The 24,936-nt window shown below is 35.7% G+C and overlaps 1 protein-coding gene and 1 long non-coding RNA gene across 3 annotated transcripts in view; both read right to left on the bottom strand.

The window, feature by feature from the left end:
* The window catches only part of LOC128015874 (uncharacterized), a 327,822-nt gene that overhangs the window by 120,040 nt on the left and 182,846 nt on the right, over window positions 1-24,936 (bottom strand). The gene's annotated exons all lie outside the window — the stretch shown is intronic.
* LOC128015866 (contactin-4-like) overlaps window positions 1-24,936 on the bottom strand; it is a 131,464-nt gene that overhangs the window by 34,677 nt on the left and 71,851 nt on the right. For both annotated transcript variants that reach the window (XM_052600082.1, XM_052600081.1), the window contains exons 6-11: window positions 19,989-20,192; window positions 18,522-18,624; window positions 18,246-18,430; window positions 13,317-13,456; window positions 7,061-7,190; window positions 5,096-5,246 (exon numbers count right to left, since the gene is read on the bottom strand). In XM_052600082.1, the coding sequence (XP_052456042.1) occupies window positions 5,096-5,246; window positions 7,061-7,190; window positions 13,317-13,456; window positions 18,246-18,430; window positions 18,522-18,624; window positions 19,989-20,192 (913 nt within the window). The remainder of the gene's footprint in view (window positions 1-5,095; window positions 5,247-7,060; window positions 7,191-13,316; window positions 13,457-18,245; window positions 18,431-18,521; window positions 18,625-19,988; window positions 20,193-24,936) is intronic.

Genomic DNA, 24,936 nt, shown 5'->3' with positions numbered 1-24,936 from the left:
CCTTTGCACAAATTCATACAGTATTGTTCAAAATAATAGCAGTACAATGTGACTAACCAGAATAATCAAGGTTTTTCGTATATTTTTTTATTGCTACGTGGCAAACAAGTTACCAGTAGGTTCAGTAGATTCTCAGAAAACAAATGAGACCCAGCATTCATGATATGCACGCTCTTAAGGCTGTGCAATTGGGCAATTAGTTGAATTAGTTGAAAGGGGTGTGTTCAAAAAAATAGCAGTGTGGCATTCAATCACTGAGGTCATCAATTTTGTGAAGAAACAGGTGTGAATCAGGTGGCCCCTATTTAAGGATGAAGCCAACACTTGTTGAACATGCATTTGAAAGCTGAGGAAAATGGGTCGTTCAAGACATTGTTCAGAAGAACAGCGTACTTTGATTAAAAAGTTGATTAGAGAGGGGAAAACCTATAAAGAGGTGCAAAAAATGGTAGGCTGTTCAGCTAAAATGATCTCCAATGCCTTAAAATGGAGAGCAAAACCAGAGAGACGTGGAAGAAAACGGAAGACAACCATCAAAATGGATAGAAGAATAACCAGAATGGCAAAGGCTCAGCCAATGATCACCTCCAGGATGATCAAAGACAGTCTGGAGTTACCTGTAAGTACTGTGACAGTTAGAAGACGTCTGTGTGAAGCTAATCTATTTTCAAGAATCCCCCGCAAAGTCCCTCTGTTAAAAAAAAGGCATGTGCAGAAGAGGTTACAATTTGCCAAAGAACACATCAACTGGCCTAAAGAGAAATGGAGGAACATTTTGTGGACTGATGAGAGTAAAATTGTTCTTTTTGGGTCCAAGGGCCACAGGCAGTTTGTGAGACGACCCCCAAACTCTGAATTCAAGCCACAGTACACAGTGAAGACAGTGAAGCATGGAGGTGCAAGCATCATGATATGGGCATGTTTCTCCTACTATGGTGTTGGGCCTATTTATCGCATACCAGGGATCATGGATCAGTTTGCATATGTTAAAATACTTGAAGAGGTCATGTTGCCCTATGCTGAAGAGGACATGCCCTTGAAATGGTTGTTTCAACAAGACAATGACCCAAAACACACTAGTAAACGGGCAAAGTCTTGGTTCCAAACCAACAAAATTAATGTTATGGAGTGGCCAGCCCAATCTCCAGACCTTAATCCAATTGAGAACTTGTGGGGTGATATCAAAAATGCTGTTTCTGAAGCAAAACCAAGAAATGTGAATGAATTGTGGAATGTTGTTAAAGAATCATGGAGTGGAATAACAGCTGAGAGGTGCCACAAGTTGGTTGACTCCATGCCACACAGATGTCAAGCAGTTTTAAAAAACTGTGGTCATACAACTAAATATTAGTTTAGTGATTCACAGGATTGCTAAATCCCAGAAAAAAAAAATGTTTGTACAAAATAGTTTTGAGTTTGTACAGTCAAAGGTAGACACTGCTATTTTTTTGAACACACCCCTTTCAACTAATTGCCCAATTGCACAGCCTTAAGAGCGTGCATATCATGAATGCTGGGTCTTGTTTGTTTTCTGACAATCTACTGAACCTACTGGTAACTTGTTTGCCACGTAGCAATAAAAAATATACTAAAAACCTTGATTATTCTGGTTAGTCACATTGTACTGCTATTATTTTGAACAATACTGTATATTTGCCTAACATTATGTTCAATGCAATTCAATTATTTGCTATTAGTAAAGAAGGTGCACAACCAGCAGACCACAAAGACACACAGTGGCCGCAAATGTATCTAACAACTAGCCACTTTTAATAACCTCCCTTGGGCTGCACACAAACTTATTATAACCTACTGTTTTTTTTAAACAAGTGCACATCAGCACGGCACAAGAAAAAAATATATATATGAATGACAAAAAGCATATTCTTCAAACAAAATTTTACTTTTGTAAATTTACACACACATACATATATGCATATGGTCCAAAAAATATGCTTCAAAGTATAATTTGTGACATAGACTAGTTTGCAAAAACAAGAGTAGATGTTCCAATCAGAACAATCCTATGACCCGTTTAAGGGTCACAGCCTGCTAGTTTAGAAGCACTGATCTATAGAATGGCCAGTTAGACATTCAGTTACAAATAAGACAGAAACTGCACCCCTCCCTCCCTTTTGATCTCTCTCTTCTTCTCTCTGGCAGAAAAAAAGGGCTGCTGCTATGAAGATGGATTACTCTGCTGGTGACATCGTCTCCTCTCCTTCTCTGCCATCAAGGAGAACTTGCACAATTATGCCAATTAATCTTACACAAAAGCAGTTCAATGGCACCCTTCTTTGATTAGGTTTAGCTCCCAGACAGGTGCATGAACTCAGCATGCATCCACATACATGCACGCACACACACACACGCTAACAGCCATTTGCATAAAACAATACATCTGATTATGAATTAGTCTCTAATGGCATTTCCACTTAATGAGAGTGGTGTCTTTTTACCTGCTGCTGTTTACAAGGTTAGCGAGAGCTGACAGGGACGCAATATAAATAAGTGGAATAAAGCAAATCTTGAAGCCGACATGAAACCGCTTTTGCAATCCTTTTATTTCACACGTGAGTCGCATACACAAAAGCAAGATGGGACTTGATTTTATTAGACTTGTCGGTGGATTATGATATAGTACATAGTACATATAATTGTGACATGAGTGTATTGTTACATTCCTAATATATATAGAAAGAGTGTAAACAAATACTCATGTGTAACAATACACTCATGTCATGATTCAGTACTGATCGATACTCTCACAACCCTTAAGAGTGAATTTTTTTTTTATTATTACTAATAACAGTATGATAAACAATATGATAAGCAGGTAATAAAAGCATCAGTTCATTTATCATATATAAATATTCAAGATTTTGTTTAGCTAAAAATTCATAATTATAGTTTGCATGCATATGATCGCGTGTCTCTCATTAAATACATTTGAGAAGTTTTAAATATTGTATTATATTCATGTATTTTATTTTTAATTTATTAACAATAATTTTGGAATCTAAAAGGTGTGAGCTTTCAGGTTTACCTTGTTTTAATGCACTCTTTGTATGTTTGTTTATTATTGTTTATATGTGAATAAAATGAAATCTAAACTTAAAGACTAAACGTTCTTTTTTGTGTATGTGTGAACTTTACACGATACATATAGTTGCTATCCACAATATACATTGTTTCATTTTTCTATTTTGATACATTGTAACATAATATATTGCAACACCTCTAATATGTATATACTTTTTATGTAACCTAATTTCAAGCTATAAATGATTTAAAGTGATAGGAGAAAGAACTTTAATTTTAAAAAGTACTTTCTTTGAGAAAATTACTTTTTTAAATTAAAGTACTTAATTTGAGAAAGTACTTTAATACTTTGATGTGCATAATGAAGCTTGTTCCTCCCTGGCCACAATACAACCTGGGACACGTACGTGCAAACTTGTGATTCATCCATTTTTCTTTTTAATTACCTCCGTGTCAAAGATAGGTGAAGAGGTCTATGTGGAAAACCATTCCCTATCAAAAGCAAAAAAGAACATTATTTTGTTCTAAACCACAAAGAAGGAATATCTTGTAAGATATGTATGATGTATTTTTTATTGTTATTCTTTAGAGTCAAAATGCAACCGCTTCAACAGAAAAACACCTTTTTTGGCACCTTAATAGGCTCTTTAAAATTCAAATAAGGCTCCCCAAAAGAAAACAAGCACTGCCTAACACAATATTTATAGCAAATAAAGCACTGCAAAGACTATTTGTTTCTGGACAATTCTTTCTAATAACTTTATTTACGAAGCCAGTGGCCAGCAATTAAGCGTGACAACCATTAAGTAGCCAAATGCTTTTGTTTTAACTTTTCAAATCTAAAAAAAAATATTTGTTGTATAAATAAATTGTTTTGCTTGAAAAAGATGCATATCCTATCCTTCCTAAAAATATATGCAACATATTTTGACATTTTGTCACTGAATGCAATCACCTTCAGCCATTTTTAAATGTCACTTACCGTAAGTGTTTACGGTAACACTATCTTCTCTATAACCATAAGCAGGGCACAAGATTTCCTCAAATTAAACCATAACAAACTAGACAACACATATTCTCTATGTTCAAATCTGATGGGCAAGCGTGGTGTGCTCACTCACGGATGCATACACAAACACACGCAGACGCGCTGAACATTTTTCTTCTCCCAGTGTGGTCAAACGCAAAGTCTTTGGGTCGGTGACATACTGCACTTGTATCAAGCTGTGTCTGACTGCCACTCTATAGCTGAGACAGGGACATATGCTTGTTGATAAAGGCTGGTCTGGCAAGGACGCTGACCTCCTACTAAGTGTGCAGAGAAGTTGATTAACACCCTGCCTTCGCTCGGGAGGGGACACCACTGGTCACCTGATAAACCTGCAGAGTCCAGTTATGAGCAACTGTGTGATCAAGAGCTGTTAATAAGAACATCAGGCTTCATTTGAATAATCGAGAGTGCTCACTGATTTCTACGTGAAATGTGCATCTTTTTTTGGGGTCAAGTTGTAGTGCAAAGGTACAGTGGATACAAATATATGTCAGTTTCTAATTAGAAATAATTGCCTTTAGAGTATTTCAGGACATCGTAGCCCTGCTGAAAATAAGTATTAACCAGTTTGAGATAGTTAGACTGTTCTGTTTTGCTGGTTTTAGATATGAACTGATAGAATGAAAGAAAATAGTAAAATAAAATGAAAAGAGTAAAGTGCAGTTGAAACTGAAACACAAATCTCACTAGAGACATATTGTTGCGACCCTTAGCAGAGACATGCTGAGACATGCTTTTTCCACAGGCAGAGATGAATGGCCAAAGTCAGTGGCAGTGCTTTGTTGCTGTGGATAACAGAAATGACTTGACAAAGACATAATATCAAAAACCAGATCTGGAGCACATCCGTAGTTTTGTGGGCTCATCATCCTACAGTCCTGTTGACTGGTTCTGAATCAGAATGGAAAAGCTCTGGTTCTGTTGCATTATATAAAAAGACTGAAACAGAAGAAAGGATCCGCAGATATGACTAATGACATCTGAGTGGGATAAGAGAGTTACCTGCTGCTTTCTCGGAGGGCGTCGTTGCCTTTGCGCCAGGAGATCGTGCCTCGAGGAGACATCTTGGGCTTGCATTCAATGAGAACATCGCCGCCTTCTTTGACTAAAGTGTGGCTCTTCAGCTGATTTTGGAAGAAATCAGGAGCAACAGCTGAAACAGAAGACAAGTTTTAGATTTTATTAAGAGCATATGTCATCAGAATGCACAGAAGAAGAAAAAAACTGATTAATCTCTATGTTTCTTGCAACTATTTTTTAATTACATACAAATAAAGGAATGTTTTCGGATCAAAACAATTAAAATGACATGTAAAGTGGCATGACAAAAATCCCTTTTAGGAGATAAATACACAATTAAAATGTACTTTCTTTCTCTTAAAAACTTAAATGATACATATATAAACAAAATTATAAAATAAAAACAAGTCCAACCATAAACTTGTTTTAAAAGGAAATAAATCAACGCAGGAAAGAAATCTGGAAAATTATTTATGCTATTAAAAAAAAGAAAAAAAAAAAGAAGTAATTATCACTTTCACAATTCTGATTTTCTTAATCTCATAATAGAAATAGAAATAGATTTTGTTTTCTTTCTCTGAGATATAAACTCACAGTTCTGACTCTTTTTCTCACACTCTGAGTTTATATCTAACCACTTTGATGAAGAAATGTGAGTTTATATCTTAGAAAAAACAAACCTTAACTTGAATTTTGAGATGTTACCTAACAATTCTTTTAAGAAAAGTCTGAATAGAGTGATATAAACACGCCACCGTGAGAGAAAAGTCAGAATTGGGATATGAAAATTGCCAAATACCTTATTTATTTTTTTAATCCATCACAGAAATAAGCTTCCACAGAAACCAGCACTGACTTAGTGTCATGAATCAGTGTCACAGGAAAATTTAAATGGCTCTTCTAATTATTTCAATCTCAGTTAACTTTAAAAACAGCCTGATCTGATCACTAGTGATGTTACTGTGCATGTAGTATAGGCTGAAAACGTCAGAGCTGTGGCATAGCGTGTGGCATTATTTTCTGTCCTGTATCCTATTATGGCAATAAATAAAAGACACACAAAAAAAACGTATAAATATTTAACAACAATAATATTTAACAACTGAAGACCATCATGCATCAGGCCAATTTTTCCATTCATATTTGATCATAATTACAGGTACGCAGACGCGAGGATTAAGGACTATTCAGAGCACATCCTCTCTAATCACTGTACTTCAAAGGAAGACATGTGTACGCGGGTACGAACGATGTAGAACCAGAGATGGCAGAGCAGAGGCTCAGCGTATGTGGCACACTTTAATTATCACACGCTCCTTTTCCCTGCTAAGAAAAACAAAGGGAAAATGTCATGTTCTTTCCTCTTCCTTTTCCACGTTCCCCACTCAAATGAGTTTTTTTTATGATAATTTCTCCGGTCTTTACAATCTTCACACTCCGTCTTTTAAAAGGCACTTCAATTATTTTATTTGCGTAAGGGACTGTTAAATATTCTCCTGTTAGTTCAATTTCTTGGCCACTTTGGCGGCTGAATTTTTAAACAAAGAAAGACGTGGGTGAATAGAATGTGGATGTGGATGGCAAGTAAACAGCTCTGCGGTGTAATGATACTGGCCACGACAATCGCAATCCCAATTTAATATGTAGAAACCTTTTGCATAAGTCACTTGTAGTTTGACTTCTTGAACAAATGCAAACACTGCAGGGCAACATAAAACTTTTTGACAGAAAATCACCTCCGAATGAGAACGAAATGCCTGCTTGTACACGCCATGAATGATATTACACATCTATTTACATTATACAAATCATAAGTGGCCATTAGTAGGAGCATATAGTTGAGTTAAAGAGTGCAAGCTATATTAATACAGTCATTATTTTGTGCTTCGTCAATTTACAAACCACACTAATATTTCAGTCAAATGCAATAAACCAGGTTTCACTTACCGATAACTCTGAGTTCAGCATTGGAGTACACTTCTCCATACTTGTTCCCAGCCACACACTGGTACATTCCAATATCGGAGAGCGCCAGGCGAGTGATGGACAGGGCGCCATTAATGACCTGCACCCTCTCCTGTGGAAAACAGGATATGTCCATTAAGAGTCTTTTACTGAGATTGCTAATCTGCATAAAAGCACAACGTGTCTGGGAAGGTAAATTATGCCTGGAGGTTGATGGAAACGGTCATAAATCTGGGTGTTCATTACTAATGCGAGACACTGCGTAGGGAGGATGCTCAAAAATGATGGCAATAAATCTGTATGTTTATGAAATGGAAATAAAGCCCTGGTTTGTTTACTTCTTAACCAGTGCTCAAGCCTCTGTATTCCACGGACAAGCTGTTGGGAGGCTGGATGATGTCCGCCATTATAAACAAGCTGGGCTAATATTTTAAATCTGACAGCTTTATACTAGTTCTAATATGTGATGGAATATATTCTGCATGTCTTCTGATGTTAACCAAAGTTACTTGATGAATATAGTGTATAAAACAATAGGAAAGACATCTTAAAACACCAGGACACTGTAATACAATCTGTATATATACTGTGTTAATAAATAAATATATAAACCTTCAGTCTTAGTCACCTTGAGAGTATTTAGTTTCCTACTCATGTTTCCTTGCAACAGACATAAACAACATTTTAAAGGCTCAAAAAAGACAGGTTCATATTAAAAAGTGGCATGAAAAGTGGCAGAACATTCTCTGTTGTGGCTTAGTGTATTCTGTCCTTTCATATTTCACGTTTTGCCCTTTATGCTTCGTATGTAACGGTTTATCCAAAAAATGTGTGTGTGTGTGTGTGGGGTGGGTGCGGGGTGTTAACAACAATGCAGCACGTATGTGAATATGGTATTTCTTTCATATAATATCAAGTAACTTGCATGTTGTCTGTTTTTTTATCTGCCAAAAAAAAAAAAAAAATCAAAATGGAGCTAAAGAGACCACTGTTGAGCACCCCCCCTCACCCAAAAACACAGTAGTGGTGTTCTTAAATGAATCAAACAAACTGTTAGAGTAAAAGATTACATAACTAAAGAAAGTCATGTGGTTTGTTCATGAATGATTCAGTTTTCTGAACGAATCACTGAGCGAAAGATTCCAGATTCATAAAGGCATTCATACCTTTAGCTCCTGAATTAATCAGTTTGTGATCAAATCAGTTTAACAGACAATTGAATGTCCAGTACACATAAATGTTAATTATGGGGGAAATAAGCAATTAGGTTTTAATTTTAAATTCAGAAGTTCAACAACATATAAAACCAATATTTGTAAAATGTGTTCATATACTGTATACAAATGTTTTACCAAATTTGTAAATGTTTTATTTTATTTTATTATTTCATTATTAATTTATAACTTTTCTATTTATTTCTATGATTTGATTTGATTTGGTCCATTTAGACTACATATAAAACCCATACTATTTCGGTCATTAATTCATGGGAGTGGCATGGGAATGAATTTTTTAAGTATTCATTTATTAATATCCTTTAATGTCAATAAAGGGTTTACTGTAGTCACGGCATATAAAACAGCAGTTGGTCCTCGGGATAATCTGTGCTTGAATGAGATATGTGTTGATGGTTTAGTTTGAAATGTAGAGAAGGAGGACAAATGCATAATATGAGACAAATAAGCCTGCACAGAAAGTGGCGGGACCTGAGGGAGGGGACCATCTGCACGGCTGCACTGAAATGCTGTGATTGGCAATGTCACTGCTCGAAATCCATCGGGTCAGGACATAAACCGCAATGCATGACTACAGTTGCGGCAAATCTCATCCTGATATGAAGTGCGTGTTCACGGCTGCATGGACATTTTCATTTCCTAAGTCTTGATTTAAATCTACACCTTTGAAAAGACGATAATGTCTCCCTTCGTTCAAAACACTGTTCATGTTAGGCCTCATTACCAGTTTGTAGCTGTTATGAACACTCTGTTTTATATTATGTGGGACATTTTAAATCAAACTACTACAAATATAAGCTATGTTCTGTGGAAGTAGTATGATCTGGTATCAAAAAAGCACAATGATACGGGTGAACAAGATCATTGACACGTTTATTACTAGATTAGCCAAGACACGGTATGCGCCTCATATCATATTTCCTTCTCTCAGCAACTGGAGCGTCATAATGGTTTACAAAGAAGAGGTTTTCAGCTGGTCACCTTAGCAATGCTGCATTCTGATAAGGCAGAAAGAACATGAAAGGTCCCCATTGATTAAGCCCAGTGAAAATATAACAAATGGTCTAAGTCAACAACTCATGCTTTTGTTACATCAATGACCTTTATTATTAAATTGATTAAACCTCTGATGTTTACGGTGACATTTAGAGATTGTAATAATTCTGCACTGATTAATTCATTTAACCGGGATACATTGAAAATCAACATTTCGGAATCAAAATGTAAGCTAGGGCTATGATTCAATCAAGAGATTGTTGTGCCCTTGAGACATTAGTCTGTCATAGTACAAACAAGAGACGTGCTTCTAGAAAGGCGCAAGGTTTTTCAAATCATTTTTACAACCATAAATGCAAAATAAAGAGATGTTATTGAATTTCAAATTCAAGTGTACCTTTTGGCAATTACCTTGGCACACGAACACACCAGTAAAACATTGATCATTATGCAAATTCGGTATTTCAAACACAAATTCACTCAACAAACGTAGAGCCCATAACCAGGAAAATCTGCATTAGCAATTATTTCCTGAGGTCCAATGCATGTCAATGAGCTTTTTCTGATTGTGGCGTATTCTGTTGGAACCGTTCTCGAATAAAGTGCAAAACAATCAAATGGACAGACTGCTAATTATGCAGCGCTGATAGATATTCTAATCCGGTGGTGTGAAAGATGAAAAAGAATGAGTGACAGATGAAGGAAGACAAGTGGCCATGTCTCTGAACACATAAACAGTCTCTAAATGGATCAATATCTTTTGTCTTGTTAGCACCCACATCGCATAACAAGGCTGATTTACATGTAGTTTACTGATTTGTTTATTCACCACTCCATAGTTGCTCTGAAGAGCTACTAGTCTCTAAAAATAACTGCATGTGCTCGGAGTTTGGAATTCTGGGTAAAATGCTCTCAGTGGAGAGAGGTTGTATAGTACATAGAATGTCGAGACATATATCTGTTTATCACCACTTTATCTATAGTTTAAATGGATTTCAAAGAAAGACAAAACAATAAGAGCTTGTTTAGGACACAGTAAAGGTTTATAAGCCTTCTGCTAATGGCCTTCAAGGAAACAGGCTCAAATTCTGCTGTTTTAGATTGGAGATTTCATGGGAGATTGCATCTTGCGTCCAAAGCTAAAAGACTTTATTAAATCAAGCCTTAATGTTCATGAAATGTATTTGACTTTATTTACAGTCTTTTAAAATGTCCTTCATATTTTGAGCTTGTGTTGTTTGGTTATGTTTGTGGGTTGTAAACCAGTAATTATGTTTGAGCAATGATGAGCATTAATGATGATTAGAACAGCTATAATTAGCATGCTCCTCTCTTCTGCTTATTTAAAGTCGACATGAAATCAAAACCGTCCTGTTTACTTACTTGATGCACTTTACTGGTCTTCTTGTACATAATTCATCACAGCATGTTATTCCATAGAAAAAAATGGCTGCCTTTCATAAAAATGTCATGACTTGCTCTAAATCAAATGACTTTTCTCTTCATTGACCTCACAAAGGCTGCTGAAGTTTTGTGCTGTCAGTGTTTCAGGAGAGGTGTAGCCTCCAAAACTCAAATGTAAAGCCCTGAAGTGCCCATTTTTCATAATCCAATAAATTCCTGATGGATAAAAATCAAGCCCCTACATTTTCTACCACATTAAACATCCCGGAAAGTCACACAAAGGAAGTAAATGGGCTGCAAAAGTTGTTTCAAATCACCTTCAAGCATCTTTAGAATAACTTTGACCAACTCCCAAAAAAGGAAGCGGTATGAAATGAAAATGTGTTGGTTCAATCTTTAAAATATGTTGTTTGAGAGTATTGCTAGTGCTTTCTGCTAGCTATTGCCATCTTGAGTTTATTGCAGTTTTGGAGAGCTATTCCCTCTCATTGCCAGAACAAATGGTGGATATTTGAAGGTTTTTATGTTCTCAATTTTGTCCATTCCTATCGTTTCGATAATTCTGTACTGGCCTATAGAGAAGGTCCGCGGAATGACATATCAGGTACTCCAGGGGATTCACTCTGATTTAGACAGTTATAGTGAAGCCATTAAGGAATACACTCTAAAGCATTGGTCTCAGAAGGTTAATAAACATGACTGGTAGATCTACTGTGATGACTGCTACCAAATCAGTGAAATAACCTAAAAACAAGACAACAGCTTGTATTGCACAGTTCATAAGCTTGATGTAATCTGTAGTTCCTGTACTAAACCTATATTTTCAAATACAATATTTAGGGGTAGTTCACTCAAAAATGGAAATTAACATGCATGCACTCATGCAATTCCAAACTTGTATGATTTTCTTTCTTCAGAAGAAAAAAATAAAAAATTTAGTTTATTTATTATTATTATTATTATTATTATTATTATCATTATTATTATTATAATACGTAAGTTCTAAGCAGCCATGCATTATAATTTTTTTTCCTTTTTGTTTTCTCACGGCTTAATTTTCTTGTTATCTCGACATAACGAAAGTCGTTTTCTCGTTATAACGACTTATTTTTCTCGTTATCTCGACATAACGAAGTTCGTTTTCTCGTTATAACGACTTATTTTTCTCGTTATCTCGACATAACGAAAGTTTGTTTTCTCGTTATAACGACTTATTTTTCTCATTATCTCGACATAACGAAAGTTTGTTTTCTCGTTATAACGACATGACAGTTTTACTGTTGCTATAGTAACGAACTCAACTTTGACAGGCATCTGATGGACAACCATGCAGGCGCTCTTACTGTAGCCTATATTTCAGCAAATTTAGCTTCGCCTAGGTAATAACGTCTACAATACTGTATATAAATAAAGGCTGATCAATCACTGTTGATTTTTCCAGAGACAGTACAACGAACGTTTTGTTTTTGTAATTAACATGTTTAAATGGCAACACCGCAAAATTAGAGCTGCTTGGATTAAACTCACTTTTCATTTTCCCTTTATTTGAAATAAAATTATATATAATTTGTAATTTGTAGTAGTCATTATATGATGTAGCAGATATCATGTGTGTAACAAGCTTCTGTTTGAAAAGAGCGTCTATGTGTATGTGTAGTGTGTGTGTGTGTGCGTGTGTGTGTAGAAAAAAACGATTACATTATAGAACAAAACTGAATTAAATTAGCCTATGGATTTTACATATACATCACATTTCTCATCAATATGGTTAACAATAAAGATTAGTAATAAGGAAAAGAAGCACATCAGCCTACATCGTTAAATCACGTCCTACTGTAGATAAACAGAATACAGTGATGTCAACCTTGGTTTTGATAAAGCAGTTATTTTATGACACAGAACGCGTTGGTGAAACTCATGCATCTAGCAGGAACTTAATACACAAAATATTCATATTGATTCAAGCACTTAACATTTATGAATTAATTAAATGTCAGTAATGAAGACTGCACAAATTATAGCGATCACGAGGAAGGTCCGCGTACAGTAAAGTGGATAGTGTACAACACCGCATCAGTTATATTCAGGTCTATAGTGCCACCTGCTGGCGCAGTTTTGTAACTTCTTAGAGAAAATGAAGTCGTTATAACGAGAAAACGAACTTCGTTATGTCGAGAAAACGAACTTCGTTATGTCGAGAAAATGAGAAAATGAAGTCGTTATAACGAGAAAACGAACTTCGTTATGTCGAGATAGTGAGAAAATTAAGTCGTTATAACGAGAAAACAACAAGAAAAAATATTATAATGCATGGCCGCTTAGAACTTCTGTATTATTATTATTATTATTATTATTTCATACAATGAAGGCCAGTGGGGTCCAAAATAACCTGTGGACAACAATCTTTTTAAAATGCCTTCTTTTGTGTTCCACAGGAGTCATGAGGGTTATCAGAATACAGAAATACAGAACTGTATTTTTTGTGTGTGTGTGTGTGTGAACTACAATTTTAGAATGCGATTTCTATTATGTCATTGTCGGTATCTTTAGTATACTGTTGCAAAAGTCTGGTGACCTTCCTCAAACCTCAGAGGTGAACTGACCTCAGTGGGCTCCAGGTTCTCTCCATTTTTCATCCACCTGTATGAGGGTTTGGGTTTCCCTGTGGCCTTGCATTCCCACACCAGAGAGTCATCAATGGCCTTCTGCACATCCTGGGGCTTTTCAATTAGCTGTGGGGAGGCTGAAACAACCAACAGCAGAGGTAATGACTAGGTACATGGAATTACTTTAACCTTGATTATTACCTGTTATGTGTCCTTCAAAGTGGACCTGTACATTATTAGAGCCATGAACTGTGGGAAATGGTGTGATGTAATCACAATAATGGCACATAAGGAAACAACAGCAGTCAGATCCAACAGATTCACATGTCCACAAGTGGTTATAGAAAGGAAATAACATCTAACATATTAGTACTGTCTAAAAGCTAGTACTTTAAATTACCTCAACCAATACCATTAGGGTAAATTATGCCTTAATTATAAATAAACTGTAGTGATTATTATCTTTTAAATGCAAGTAACTCAAACCTAGTAATTAATTGATGTAGAGCACATTTAGAGAATCATTTATGAGCATTTTCCCTAGAAGGACACTAAAAGACAGATGAAATGGGTAGAATACATACATACAAACAATAAAATATATAAACACAAGTTTGTTAAGTGTAAAGGTTAGTTGATGACCGTTTTCCATTGTAATTGGAAATGGGAAGAAGTAATCAGTTCGAATCATGAGTGATTCGGATGTCAGATCATGAATCATTTGTTCACAAAAGCAGTCTAAATGAATCATTCATGAGTTGGGCTGATGTGGTTCTCATGTTAGTCAGCAGGATGATTATCATTGAAAAGCTTATAATTTAGTCTCTTTATTGCTATTAAGACCAATGCATGACTCCAGAAGATTTGGAATACATCTTAAACAGCATCCACTGATTCTTAAACATTTGGTCTTACAAAATGTTTTGCATCCTTTTTGAAACTTGAAATGCCTCAATCTTTCAGGCATTAATTACATTGAAAAGAGTGACAACAATTCCTCAAAAGAAAGTCAAACAGGTATGATACAACGACACAATAGCAAATGATAACAGTTTTCATATTTACGGTGAACTGAATGTTTTATTATATTCCTGTTGCTGCAAACCAGTCACATTTAAGTCACAAACTGTCAAAAATCCAGTATTGAAGACCTAAGCGCTGCTCATATCGCTTCGTCACTGCCACTCATTCTATCTCACACTCACTGGGAGAGTATTGACTTTTAAACCCCACTGTTTAAATGAGAGTAAGCAGTCAGGGCCTGACTTAGCCTTGCCCACAGGGCACACAAACACTCTCAACATTTCACACCCACAAGTCAAACTTGAGAGGAATGAGAGGTAGAGAGGTCAAAATGAGCTCTCAGCATCCTTAATAGCAACTGAAAGCTTATTCAGTGGCATACTGTGATTACGATAGATGTTTTCTGTCTCATAATGTACCCTACAGAAGAACCTCTGTTTTTCTGTGTAGGGAAACTCTTTTTGTGAGACTTAAGTGACCTTAAATGCAGTCCTACCTACCAAATACCACATTCAAACCATTTATTTTCTCTTTAAAGAGTTCATATCATGAAATAACAAATTTTCCTTACATTATCTAGTCCACTCATTCTCCTTTCAGTACATGGCCAGGATATTCTTCAGAAATCCACCTTTTGTCTGGTTAATTTTAAGGATTAGATATGGTGTTAAAAAATTGTCAAGTAAAACTAACTGAATGTTTTCATGCATAAAAAACCTTGACTAACATGAGCCCTTTAATAATTCATACTGATACTTAAGGCACTCATACAGACAAAAACATCTTTAAGACAACCCTCTTTATGTGTGTACCTGTTAGAGGTACACAATCTTTATAGCAAAGCAAGGAATAGGACTAATGAAGGCAACAGAAACATTTGAGGGCAATTGGTAATCAAGCCAACGCACGCAAAAAGAATGAAAGGCTTTGAGTGTCTCCTCCTGCTTTGCTGCTGCCAGTGAAAGTGATAAACATGAGATACACTTATTGATCGCCTCATTCCCCCGCTCTGCTGACGAATGTCTCGTAGGCCTAATTCCATGGGACTTCAAAATAAGATTACAGATTTTTATCACCTGGCTGGCAAAGGGAAAAACATTGGGAAGAGAATAAGATACAGAAACAGAAATAGAGGGGAAGGAAGCAAGAGATCTGAGTGGTAAGTCAAGAGGTCTGTCCGTAGGCTAATCCTGCCATTGAAAAATCCCAAAGCCGTGAAAAGGATAAACGTCAACCTGTCGCTGCTTTTTTATATGCCTGCTGTGGTTTTAATGCGTGTTGTAAATTATTATAAATAGCTTAAAGCATAGAATGAGGGATAACTGGCAGATGAATGCGGCCAAAGTGAATTCATTTTTAGGCAAGTCAGTTCACTCTTCGCTATTTTAGCTGATATCTGATGTAGTAAAAAGTTGAATGGGGAAAGACTACAGTCTCCAAAACTTTCAATTACATATTTCAAACCATCAAAAAAATCTATTTCTTTGGCTCAAAATACAATGAAACATGAATTTTCAAAGCTCATTTGTACAAATTTTACACTTTTAGTTTTTTTTCGATTAAATCAATTAAATTTAATAGTCAATATTTTGCCATGTCATATTCAATAATTTTAGTCAAATTACTCAAATGACATTTTGTTGACAAAAACTGGAAAAATAAAACAAACTATTTACCATTAAAATTTTTGAGTTCAGCAGTATTTTTTCATGTGTTTGAAAGGAGCCTCTTATGCCCACAAAGTCTGCATTTATTTGATCAATACAGTGAAAATATTGATTTTGTGAAATATTATTACAATTTAAAAAAAGTAACATATATGTTATTAATTAATCCTTTCTTTCAATGTTAAAATTGTTGTGCTGTTTACATTTTTATGTTTTCTTTTTTCAGGATTATTTAATGAATTTCAAGTTCAAACGAACAGCATTTGTTTTATTATTCTTTTGCAAAAATCTAAAAGTCTTTACTGTAACATTTTATAATTGTTTTTGTGTCCTCGCTGAATAAAAGTTTACATTTCTCACTGACCCCAAACTTTTTCAAATGTATCAATATTTACAAAAAGTGTCCATGTTCTTCTCCATCATCATCAAAAAAAAAAAAAAAAAAAAAAAAAAAAACTGTATTGCAATATTACATTTTCATCAACACTTAATTAAAATCATTTAATTGTCACATTAAAATAATTTAAAATTACACTTTTATTAAATTTTGTCTTCGTTATCATTGACAAAATCAAAACTCTCTTCATAAACCATTTTCAGCAATACTTTTGTTGATGACATCAGTGCTGGTTTAGTGTGAGCTATTTCTATGCAAAAACCTGTCTCTTATTCAATAACCGCAGGTAATCCTGTTGAACCAGATGCTAAATTTCTATTTCCTTCTCCTTATACTGCAGTTGACTTATAGACAGGAGGAGAGGTGTGACGTGGCTGGCAATGATTGAAGAACGGCAGAAGCGAAGCGAAAACCTAGGCAAATTATCATAAATATCAAGTCTCTCCAAAACAGAACTGGGCATGAGAGCTGAGGAGTGAAAGCACATAACCATGCCTACGACAAATCGCCTCCTTGGCTGGATTACATTAGCTTTTACAATATGCACCAGCTATTTATCTAATTAATACATTTATAAATCACCGCTTCATTGCACATCTGGAAAGCCCATTAGGAGAACTTCCCTTTTCCTGGAACCTGTCGCCCACATATTCCACATTGTTTGGAAAATAAACAATGAGACTACAGGGATAATAAAACATTCAGCGAGTTCCTTGCAGACTATTCTTGTAAATGGGCCACTGGGTATGTGGGTATAGCATTAGAGTCAGTGCAAGATCCCATAAGGGGAGGATAAATACCACTCCTCTCTAGCCTACAGGTACTTACTTAATAGGTAGCTGTCTTGTATGAACAATGCCATTGAGCCAACACAGCGGTGAAGGGGAAAGGTTATGAACTCTTCACTTTAAAGTCCATATTTAATATGCTTCTCTTCATAAGCCTGTGAGTCACAATACACTAGCTAGAAACCAAGGCCTAGCAATTGATGGCCCATTTTAAGAAATGGTATTTGGATACCAAATTATTGAATATTAGAATGATTTCTGAAGGCTCGTGTGACTCTAAAGACTGGAGTAAAGGCTGCTGACAATTCAGCTTCGGTATCACAGGAATAACATTTTATTTAAAAAAAATATTGAAATAGAAAGCAGTTATTGAAAACTCTAATAATATAAAAAATATAACTGTTTTTGTTGACCAAATAAATGCAGCCTTAGTGAGTACAAGAGACTTCATTCAAAAACATTAAAAACCAAACTTTTGAACAGTAAACAAATACCTATGAAACCTATTCCTTACAACATAATAACTTCTCCAAGCCATTTGATTTCAAGTATCATTCATGACCATAACCCAAACAAGCAAGCTCCACACAGCCTTTAATTCTGAACACTGGGTTCAGTTGGTTCCCGAGTCTACAAATATACTTCAAAATCAACGACTATTTTTTGATAAAAACACAAAAAAAATCACTGATCCAGATGCTGCTCTACTGAGTGTTTTCCTGGCATATGTGCCCCTCATCTAAGCATAGTAAGTTTAACAGCTTTGATCTGGAGTCAAATTGGATCCCAATCACGGTGCCATCTGGTAAAATTGAACACACAAAGGCTCAAGGTCATCCTCTTATCTTTTTAATCTGGATAAAAATATTAAAGACATTACGACCTGGAAGCTTTAATCATTTTGATGCACTGTTAAAGCACAATATCTGGCTTTAAGTTGATTTTCTGCTGGTCAGGGTTGAAGACTGGAAAGGCATCATGTCCTTCACTTCAATGGACGAGACATGTGGCTTTCGCTGTTCAAATATTCATGCATCTCTAGACAACTTACCAAAGAAAGACAGCTTTCCCTGCACAGAGTTTCTTCCTTTCGAGTTCTCTGCCATACATTCATACGTGCCCGCATCTTCTTGCTGGAAGTAAGGGATTTCCATCACACCGCTGGTTTTTCTTACGTCCACTTTACGGGCGAATGGGACTCCGTCCACCCGATGCCAGCTTATGGAAGGTACTGGACTAAGTCACGGGGGAAAAAACACAAACACAAAAAGAAATTCAAAGACTGATTACATCCTCTTTCTATTGAGGACATCTTTGTAATACTTACTTCCCCAGTGCAAAACACTCCAGACGCACAGTTGAACCTTTGGCCACTTGAACGATCTCTGGAAACTGCACTTCAATCTTTGGCTCATATTCTCCCATAACACCTATAAAAAAGAAACATTTAATCGCCTGTCACAAGCAAAATTGCAATTATTTCCAACAAAAGGTATCAGTTATGCCAGCTGAAATTGCAATTTCACAAGCAGCCAATCTTTTATTTTCCCTTTCATTATTATTGCATGAATTATTTTGTAGCTTCTGAAAGGCTTTTGGGATAGCAGGGAGCCCTGATATCTCCCTCTGTGTTTCTGTGAGGTGTGCTATCGGACTTGCAACTAAGCTGTCTGAGGGACTCAGAGATGCTTATCTGTAATGTCTAGCTCTGGCTGTTTATGTCAGCGCTGCCAAATGGGAAAGGTTGAGGGGAGGCAATCATCCCCTTCTTTAGCATCTCAGGTAGAGAGACTATTACAATGGGGTTTGAAATTGTGCCTGGAGATCACACAGTGAAAGTAGCCATTGAGTGGCTCATGTTGGTCATAAACCACTGATACAAATATCAAGTTAGTAGACAACATGTTTTTCACCATAATTCGGACATATTCTGTGTCAAATGAACTTTTCAGAAAACACTGTAAAATGTTTCCCAAAAACATTTCTTAGTAATGTTGAAAACAGTTGTTCTCCTTAATATATATTTGTTTTTTGAAAAGCATGATACGTATTTTAAAATCGATTTTAATAACTAAAAAGTTCAAAAGAAAAGTAAAAGTCAGTTCAGAACAATGTAAAAGTCTTTATTTGTCACTTTTGATTGATTAAATGTGTCATTTCTTCATAAAAGTATTAATTTCTTTCTTTAAAATTTTGCTGACAAGGACTTTTTGCTGCATCTGCGTCTAATTAAACTTCTGGTAAAAAGGGCATAAATATAATTAAGGGCAGTTTTGACTACTCCAAAACTTGAAAAATGAAACTTTTACCAATAAATTTATCAAATACCCTGGGGAATTATTCAAATAAATAAAATACTATTAGGATTATTAATTCATAAAAGACAATAACTTAAAGCTGTTATAATTTAACAACTAGAATGGTTGTATATTACACACACACACACACACACACACACACACACACACACACACACATATATATATATATATATATATATATATATATATATGTGTGTGTGTGTGTGTGTGATCAAACTGTAAATCCAGAGAGGAGCAACATTTAGATCAGCCAAAGACAATGACCTTTCAGTTCATAATGCCAGCCTACAGGCACCAAAACATGCTGCAACAGCTTCTTAAAACTTGCAAAGAAACAGCTTATTAACCTTTGAATAAAACGTGCATTCTACATATATTTTATCTTTTTTTTTATCTCTTTTAGATACATAATTCTATAATGCAGTTGGGATTGAATGTATGGTATATATTGAGACATCAACAAGCATTCTCACCGTCGTTGCGCAGTATTAGAGGAGTAGGCGGGCCTTGGACGCGTGTCTTGGTGACAGTATTGGTCACGACACAGGTGTAGTTGCCCACATCAGATGGCTCAACTTTAGCGATGTATAGATTCCCTGTCTCCTGGGACACGAATCGACGAAAATCTTGCTTCACAAATGACGGGTACTCATTAAAAATCCAGGAGAACGTCAAAGCTATTAGAGGTAAAAGGAAAGAAGGAAAAAAGATTGTCAATGTCACACTTGAGTAGAAAGAGGTCATTCTACTGCCCGGAAACCACATTTGCATAAACATAACTAGAGTACACGGTGACATTTCCTCTCTCAGCAGAGCCTAAATGGCATATGTGGGCTCTGCTCATGAATCTTACACCTCCCTAGAGTTACTAAATTAGCATTGGGGCTACATGCTAAGGTGAAAATTAATCAGCCTGAGGAGGGTTGTGTGGCTTAGGGGGTGAAATTTAATGACAGAAAGGATAACCAGTGCCCTGTGATTAGTTGGCCACTAGTCAAGTGGGAAAGTGGTCGTATGTAACCAATGTTCAAAAATCCAAAGTGCTATTCATTGACATTGGTCAGTTGATGGATAATCAGGTGACAAGACATGAGCTAACCACACAGCATTTCATTTCATTTCAAAGAAATCTTAATGTAAATGTGTGAAGGACAACAGATGAATGGAAAAGTACAAAAAAAAAAAAAAAAACTACCTTAATTGGGCGAATCTCACAAAACTGTTAAGAAATGTCCTTGTTCCACCTAAATAATAGGAAGCCTATTTTTAGGACTACTGACATTATTTTCATGACAATGCAATTCATAGTAGCCCACCATAATGTGAACAATACATTTACTGTAATTCACATCACTATAATGTGACAAAAAATTCTAAAGTGTAAAATACTCTTAAATTTAAAGTATAAAATATAGTTACATGTTACAATGTACTTATTTTTCATGAAAGTAGAATATTTTATTTTATTTGGATTCACTTTTATTCTAGCTCATGCTGGAAATAGTTATGCAGCCATTTTTTTATATTTCCAGTTATTTTGTTTCAACACACTATTTCACACTATATCAGACAAATCAACAGACAAATAAATAACAGTCTCTACTCTGAAAGGAGTGCCGTTGACCAGACTTTGAAAATGTAGCGTTCTTGCTGCCCATTTCTCTCCAAGAAATGTCAGCATACACTTAATGTCACTTCTGTTTTCTTTTTGCTAATTCAGTTACCCACAATGCCTGTCATTCTCCAAGTTTCTCCAAGTTTCACCATCAACTCTGTACTACGGGAAACGCGAGGTGAACCAGGAACTTCTTTATTGTCCAGGTGTGAATCGAAATGATAATTTCCTTTCAGAGGAAACGCTTTCTGATAATAATTCAACTGCTGACTTTTTACTTGAAGCACATGGTTGTGATTGTAGAAAGGCTCTAAACGAAAATGTTTGCTTTTATAATGGCTTTGCATAAGTCAAAATCTAATTGCTGCTCAAAACAGAAATAAAGAAATCAGCTGTCAATCTAATAAGCATCTAACCACATCTGTGGAGGAACAATGCACTGAAGCATTAATAAACCGATGTGCATTTCCTGTCACCAGCCTCCTCCATGTTTCTGTGGCGCTTCCTACATCTTATTCAACTAAACCACTCGAAGGTTAGACATGTTGGCATGTGAGCTTTCCATTTGTGCCGTCAGTGATAAATGCATTTGCAGAATGTTGTAATGTTCTACTCGGCCAAGGCTTTTGGCTCCCCAGCAGTGCATTTAATCGACAGGCACATAGCATCTCCCCGGCTTAGCCCAATCAAACCCACTCACTCGTTAGCTAATTACACAAAACAGTCTTGGAGGATTCCTGCCTGAGCCCTGGTCATTTATCACAGTTTGATCTGATCTATAGCTGTGGGCTTCGCCTATCTTGTGCACAGAAGGGGCTTGAGCAGCTTGGTTTTCCCACCCATGAACTCAGAGTGCTAAGCTAACACCATTCCTTTAAAATACAGCTGTAATTTAAGGAAGTATTTCTATGTAAGGAAACCAAGACTTTCAGAAATATGCTATGGTTAAGCTTAGGCACTTAAACTCTAAGTTTAATGAAACATTTAAGTGTTAATTAACAGGAAGATTAACAGTAAGGCTAACAAGATGTAAACAAACTGCTAAACCCTTATGGAAATTAACCATGGTTTTAGTAAAAGTGTAGTAACCATTTTTTTTTTTTTTTGGTGTACTGATAAACAATTGTATACTCTGTTGAAAAATAAAACAGAATATGCTAGTAAGGTATGTTATGTAGCATGACTGCAGGTTTGAGCTGGTTTAAGATGGTCATATGCTGGTCCTGAGCAGTTAAACCAGCTCATGATCAGCTAAGGACCAGCTCAAACCAGCAGTCATGCTTCAAACCATAACTAACCAGCATATGCTGTTTTTTTCAACAGGGTAACCACAATTTTACTACAAATACCATGGTTAGTGTAGCAAAACCATGGTAAATTTGTAGTTACCATGGTTTAACTATAGTAACCATGTCTTTTTTATTATTATTTGTAGTAAAACCGTGGCTGATTAGCTCTAGGTCAATTACTAGCTTACATGAGGGTGCCAGCTTGAAGTTAATTTTGATATTTTTTTTTCTTTTTTTTTTCTTTCTTATGCTAGTGCTGTGCTTTGAAAATATTTGTTAAGTCACTTGTGAGGAATATAATACCTACCCGCAGACATCTGGGGCTCAGGGCGAACTGAATAACATCATGTGATTTTGTGCTATTGCATATGGCAAAACAGGATCTGCTTTCTGACTAAAATCCATGCATTCATAGTGGGGTGGCAGTGGCTCAGTGGTGCATGTAGGTTGTCTACAAACCGGAAGGTTGGTGGTTCAATCCCCGGCTCCACCTGACCAAGTGTCGAGGTGTCCTTGAGCAAGACACCTAACCCCAGCTTCTCCCGACGAGCTGGATGGCGCCTTGAATGGCAGACACCGCAGTCGGTGTGTGAATGTTAGTGTGCATGGGTGAATGTGAGGCAAATTGTAAAGCGCTTTGGATTGCCATGTGGTCTGTTGAAAGCGCTATATAAATGCAGTACATCCATTTACCATTCAATCAATCATTCCCCAAAATGCTTAATTTATTTTATTAATTTCGAAGGTAAAAACTTCAAATGCTAATCCACTACTGATGCATGCATTGTCGCTGCTTTTAAAAACAAAACATAGCTTTGTGTAAGCAAAGAAAGGTCACATACAGTTGCTCAAAGGCTGTTGTTGCAACCCTAACACAACACAAAGGATTTCTTCACTAAATTATACATACCCTAAGATTTATGTTTTTTTCATATGAGTTGATTTACTTGGGTATTAAGGTCCAAAAAAAATACATAATGCAACAAAATGAGAAAATCCAAGCAGACAAGTTTAAAAATTTTTCCACTGAGATGAAACCTTTCCTGAAAAAGCACTTGGTTCTCAGCTGGGCTCTCCATAGAATCTTCCATACAGTATGTTAAATGTTCAAGGTTCACTCTGAAATTTGATGTGTAAGAAGCCAAGACTCTTCACTTTGAAGGGTCCCTAGAGGGGACTGTCAGATGCTGACAAAACTCAGTTTGCATTATACCAAGAATGCTGGGGTTGCAGAAAGTCAGCAGAGAAGTCAACATAAAACGAAAAGGGAAAAATAGACCATGTAAGATTTGTGCAAATTTTACGGACATGTGGAGAGTTTTAAGGAAGGTGAGGGAATCTTTTTTTCTTCTGTTGTACAAAACTGGATATTTTCCATGGTGGGGTTAACATCTACTGCAGGAATACATTTTAAAGGTGACGTTTGTGTGAAAAAAAAAAAAAAAAAAAAAAAATATATATATATATATATATATAAAATGCTGTCTGAATATTGCTGTGACGCTATAGCTCTACTGTGAGTTTGGGGTAACATTACCTGACTGGCTGAACAATGGCAGACAGGGCCAAACCCCATTGTAATTTTCTAATTCTGTCTTAACTTTAAGGTACACCACCCATTAAACATCTGGCACCAGTAAGATAATTTAATTTTTTTTAATTAATACTTAAATTGTATTCCTTTAATCAAATTTGGAATTAATTTTAATATAAACAATTTCTAATGTTACAAGAATTTGTAAAATAAATGCTGCTCATTATGCAGCAGAATTGTTTTCAACCCTGACAAATAATAAATGTTTCTTGAGCAGCAAATCAGCATATTAAAATATTTAAAAAAAGCTTACTGATCCCCATACATTTCATTTTCTGCCAGGCAAAAAAGAATAAGTCAGATCCTCTAAATAAAGAAATAATAATAATAATAATAATAATAATAATAATAATAATAAATAATAATAATAATAATGGCACACCTCTCCTCAAACACACACAAATATAATATTTTCGGTTAGCAGTTTGTTCAGATTTGAGTAAACACTACTAAATATAAATCAGTAAAAACAATCACTGTAAGCAGTAATCACCATATTCATGAAAAAAAAAATGTTTTGTACTTTTTCTTGCCATTAACTTGACATGATGAAGGTGATTGTGTGATCTTGCTCAAAGACAAATGTTCTAATGTGCTTACACAAGCACTACTGATGAGTGACAGTAACTGGAACTACTATTAGAAAATAGGTGTTTCAGACTTTAGGCTAGGTCACAGTGCCCGTCTGAATACTATAAACAGTCTATCTGATAACAATCCCTGTCCTTCTAATTTACACTAGCTGTGGAAGCCTGAAGGAAAACAGTGGTGTGGGAAGTATTTAAAAAAAAAATCTCACTATAATATTTCATTTTAGCAGAAAGAAACCATTATTACACTGGTGAAGAAACAGAGAGAAGAAAAGACATATCTGCAGACGAAATAAACCATCTATCAGCACAAACACCAATCGCAGTTCCAAT

Source organism: Carassius gibelio, chromosome A6, assembly GCF_023724105.1.
Source record: "Carassius gibelio isolate Cgi1373 ecotype wild population from Czech Republic chromosome A6, carGib1.2-hapl.c, whole genome shotgun sequence".
NCBI lineage: Eukaryota > Metazoa > Chordata > Actinopteri > Cypriniformes > Cyprinidae > Carassius > Carassius gibelio.
The sequence above is the reverse complement of the archived record's forward strand: the minus strand, read 5'-3'. Positions and strand labels throughout refer to the sequence as shown.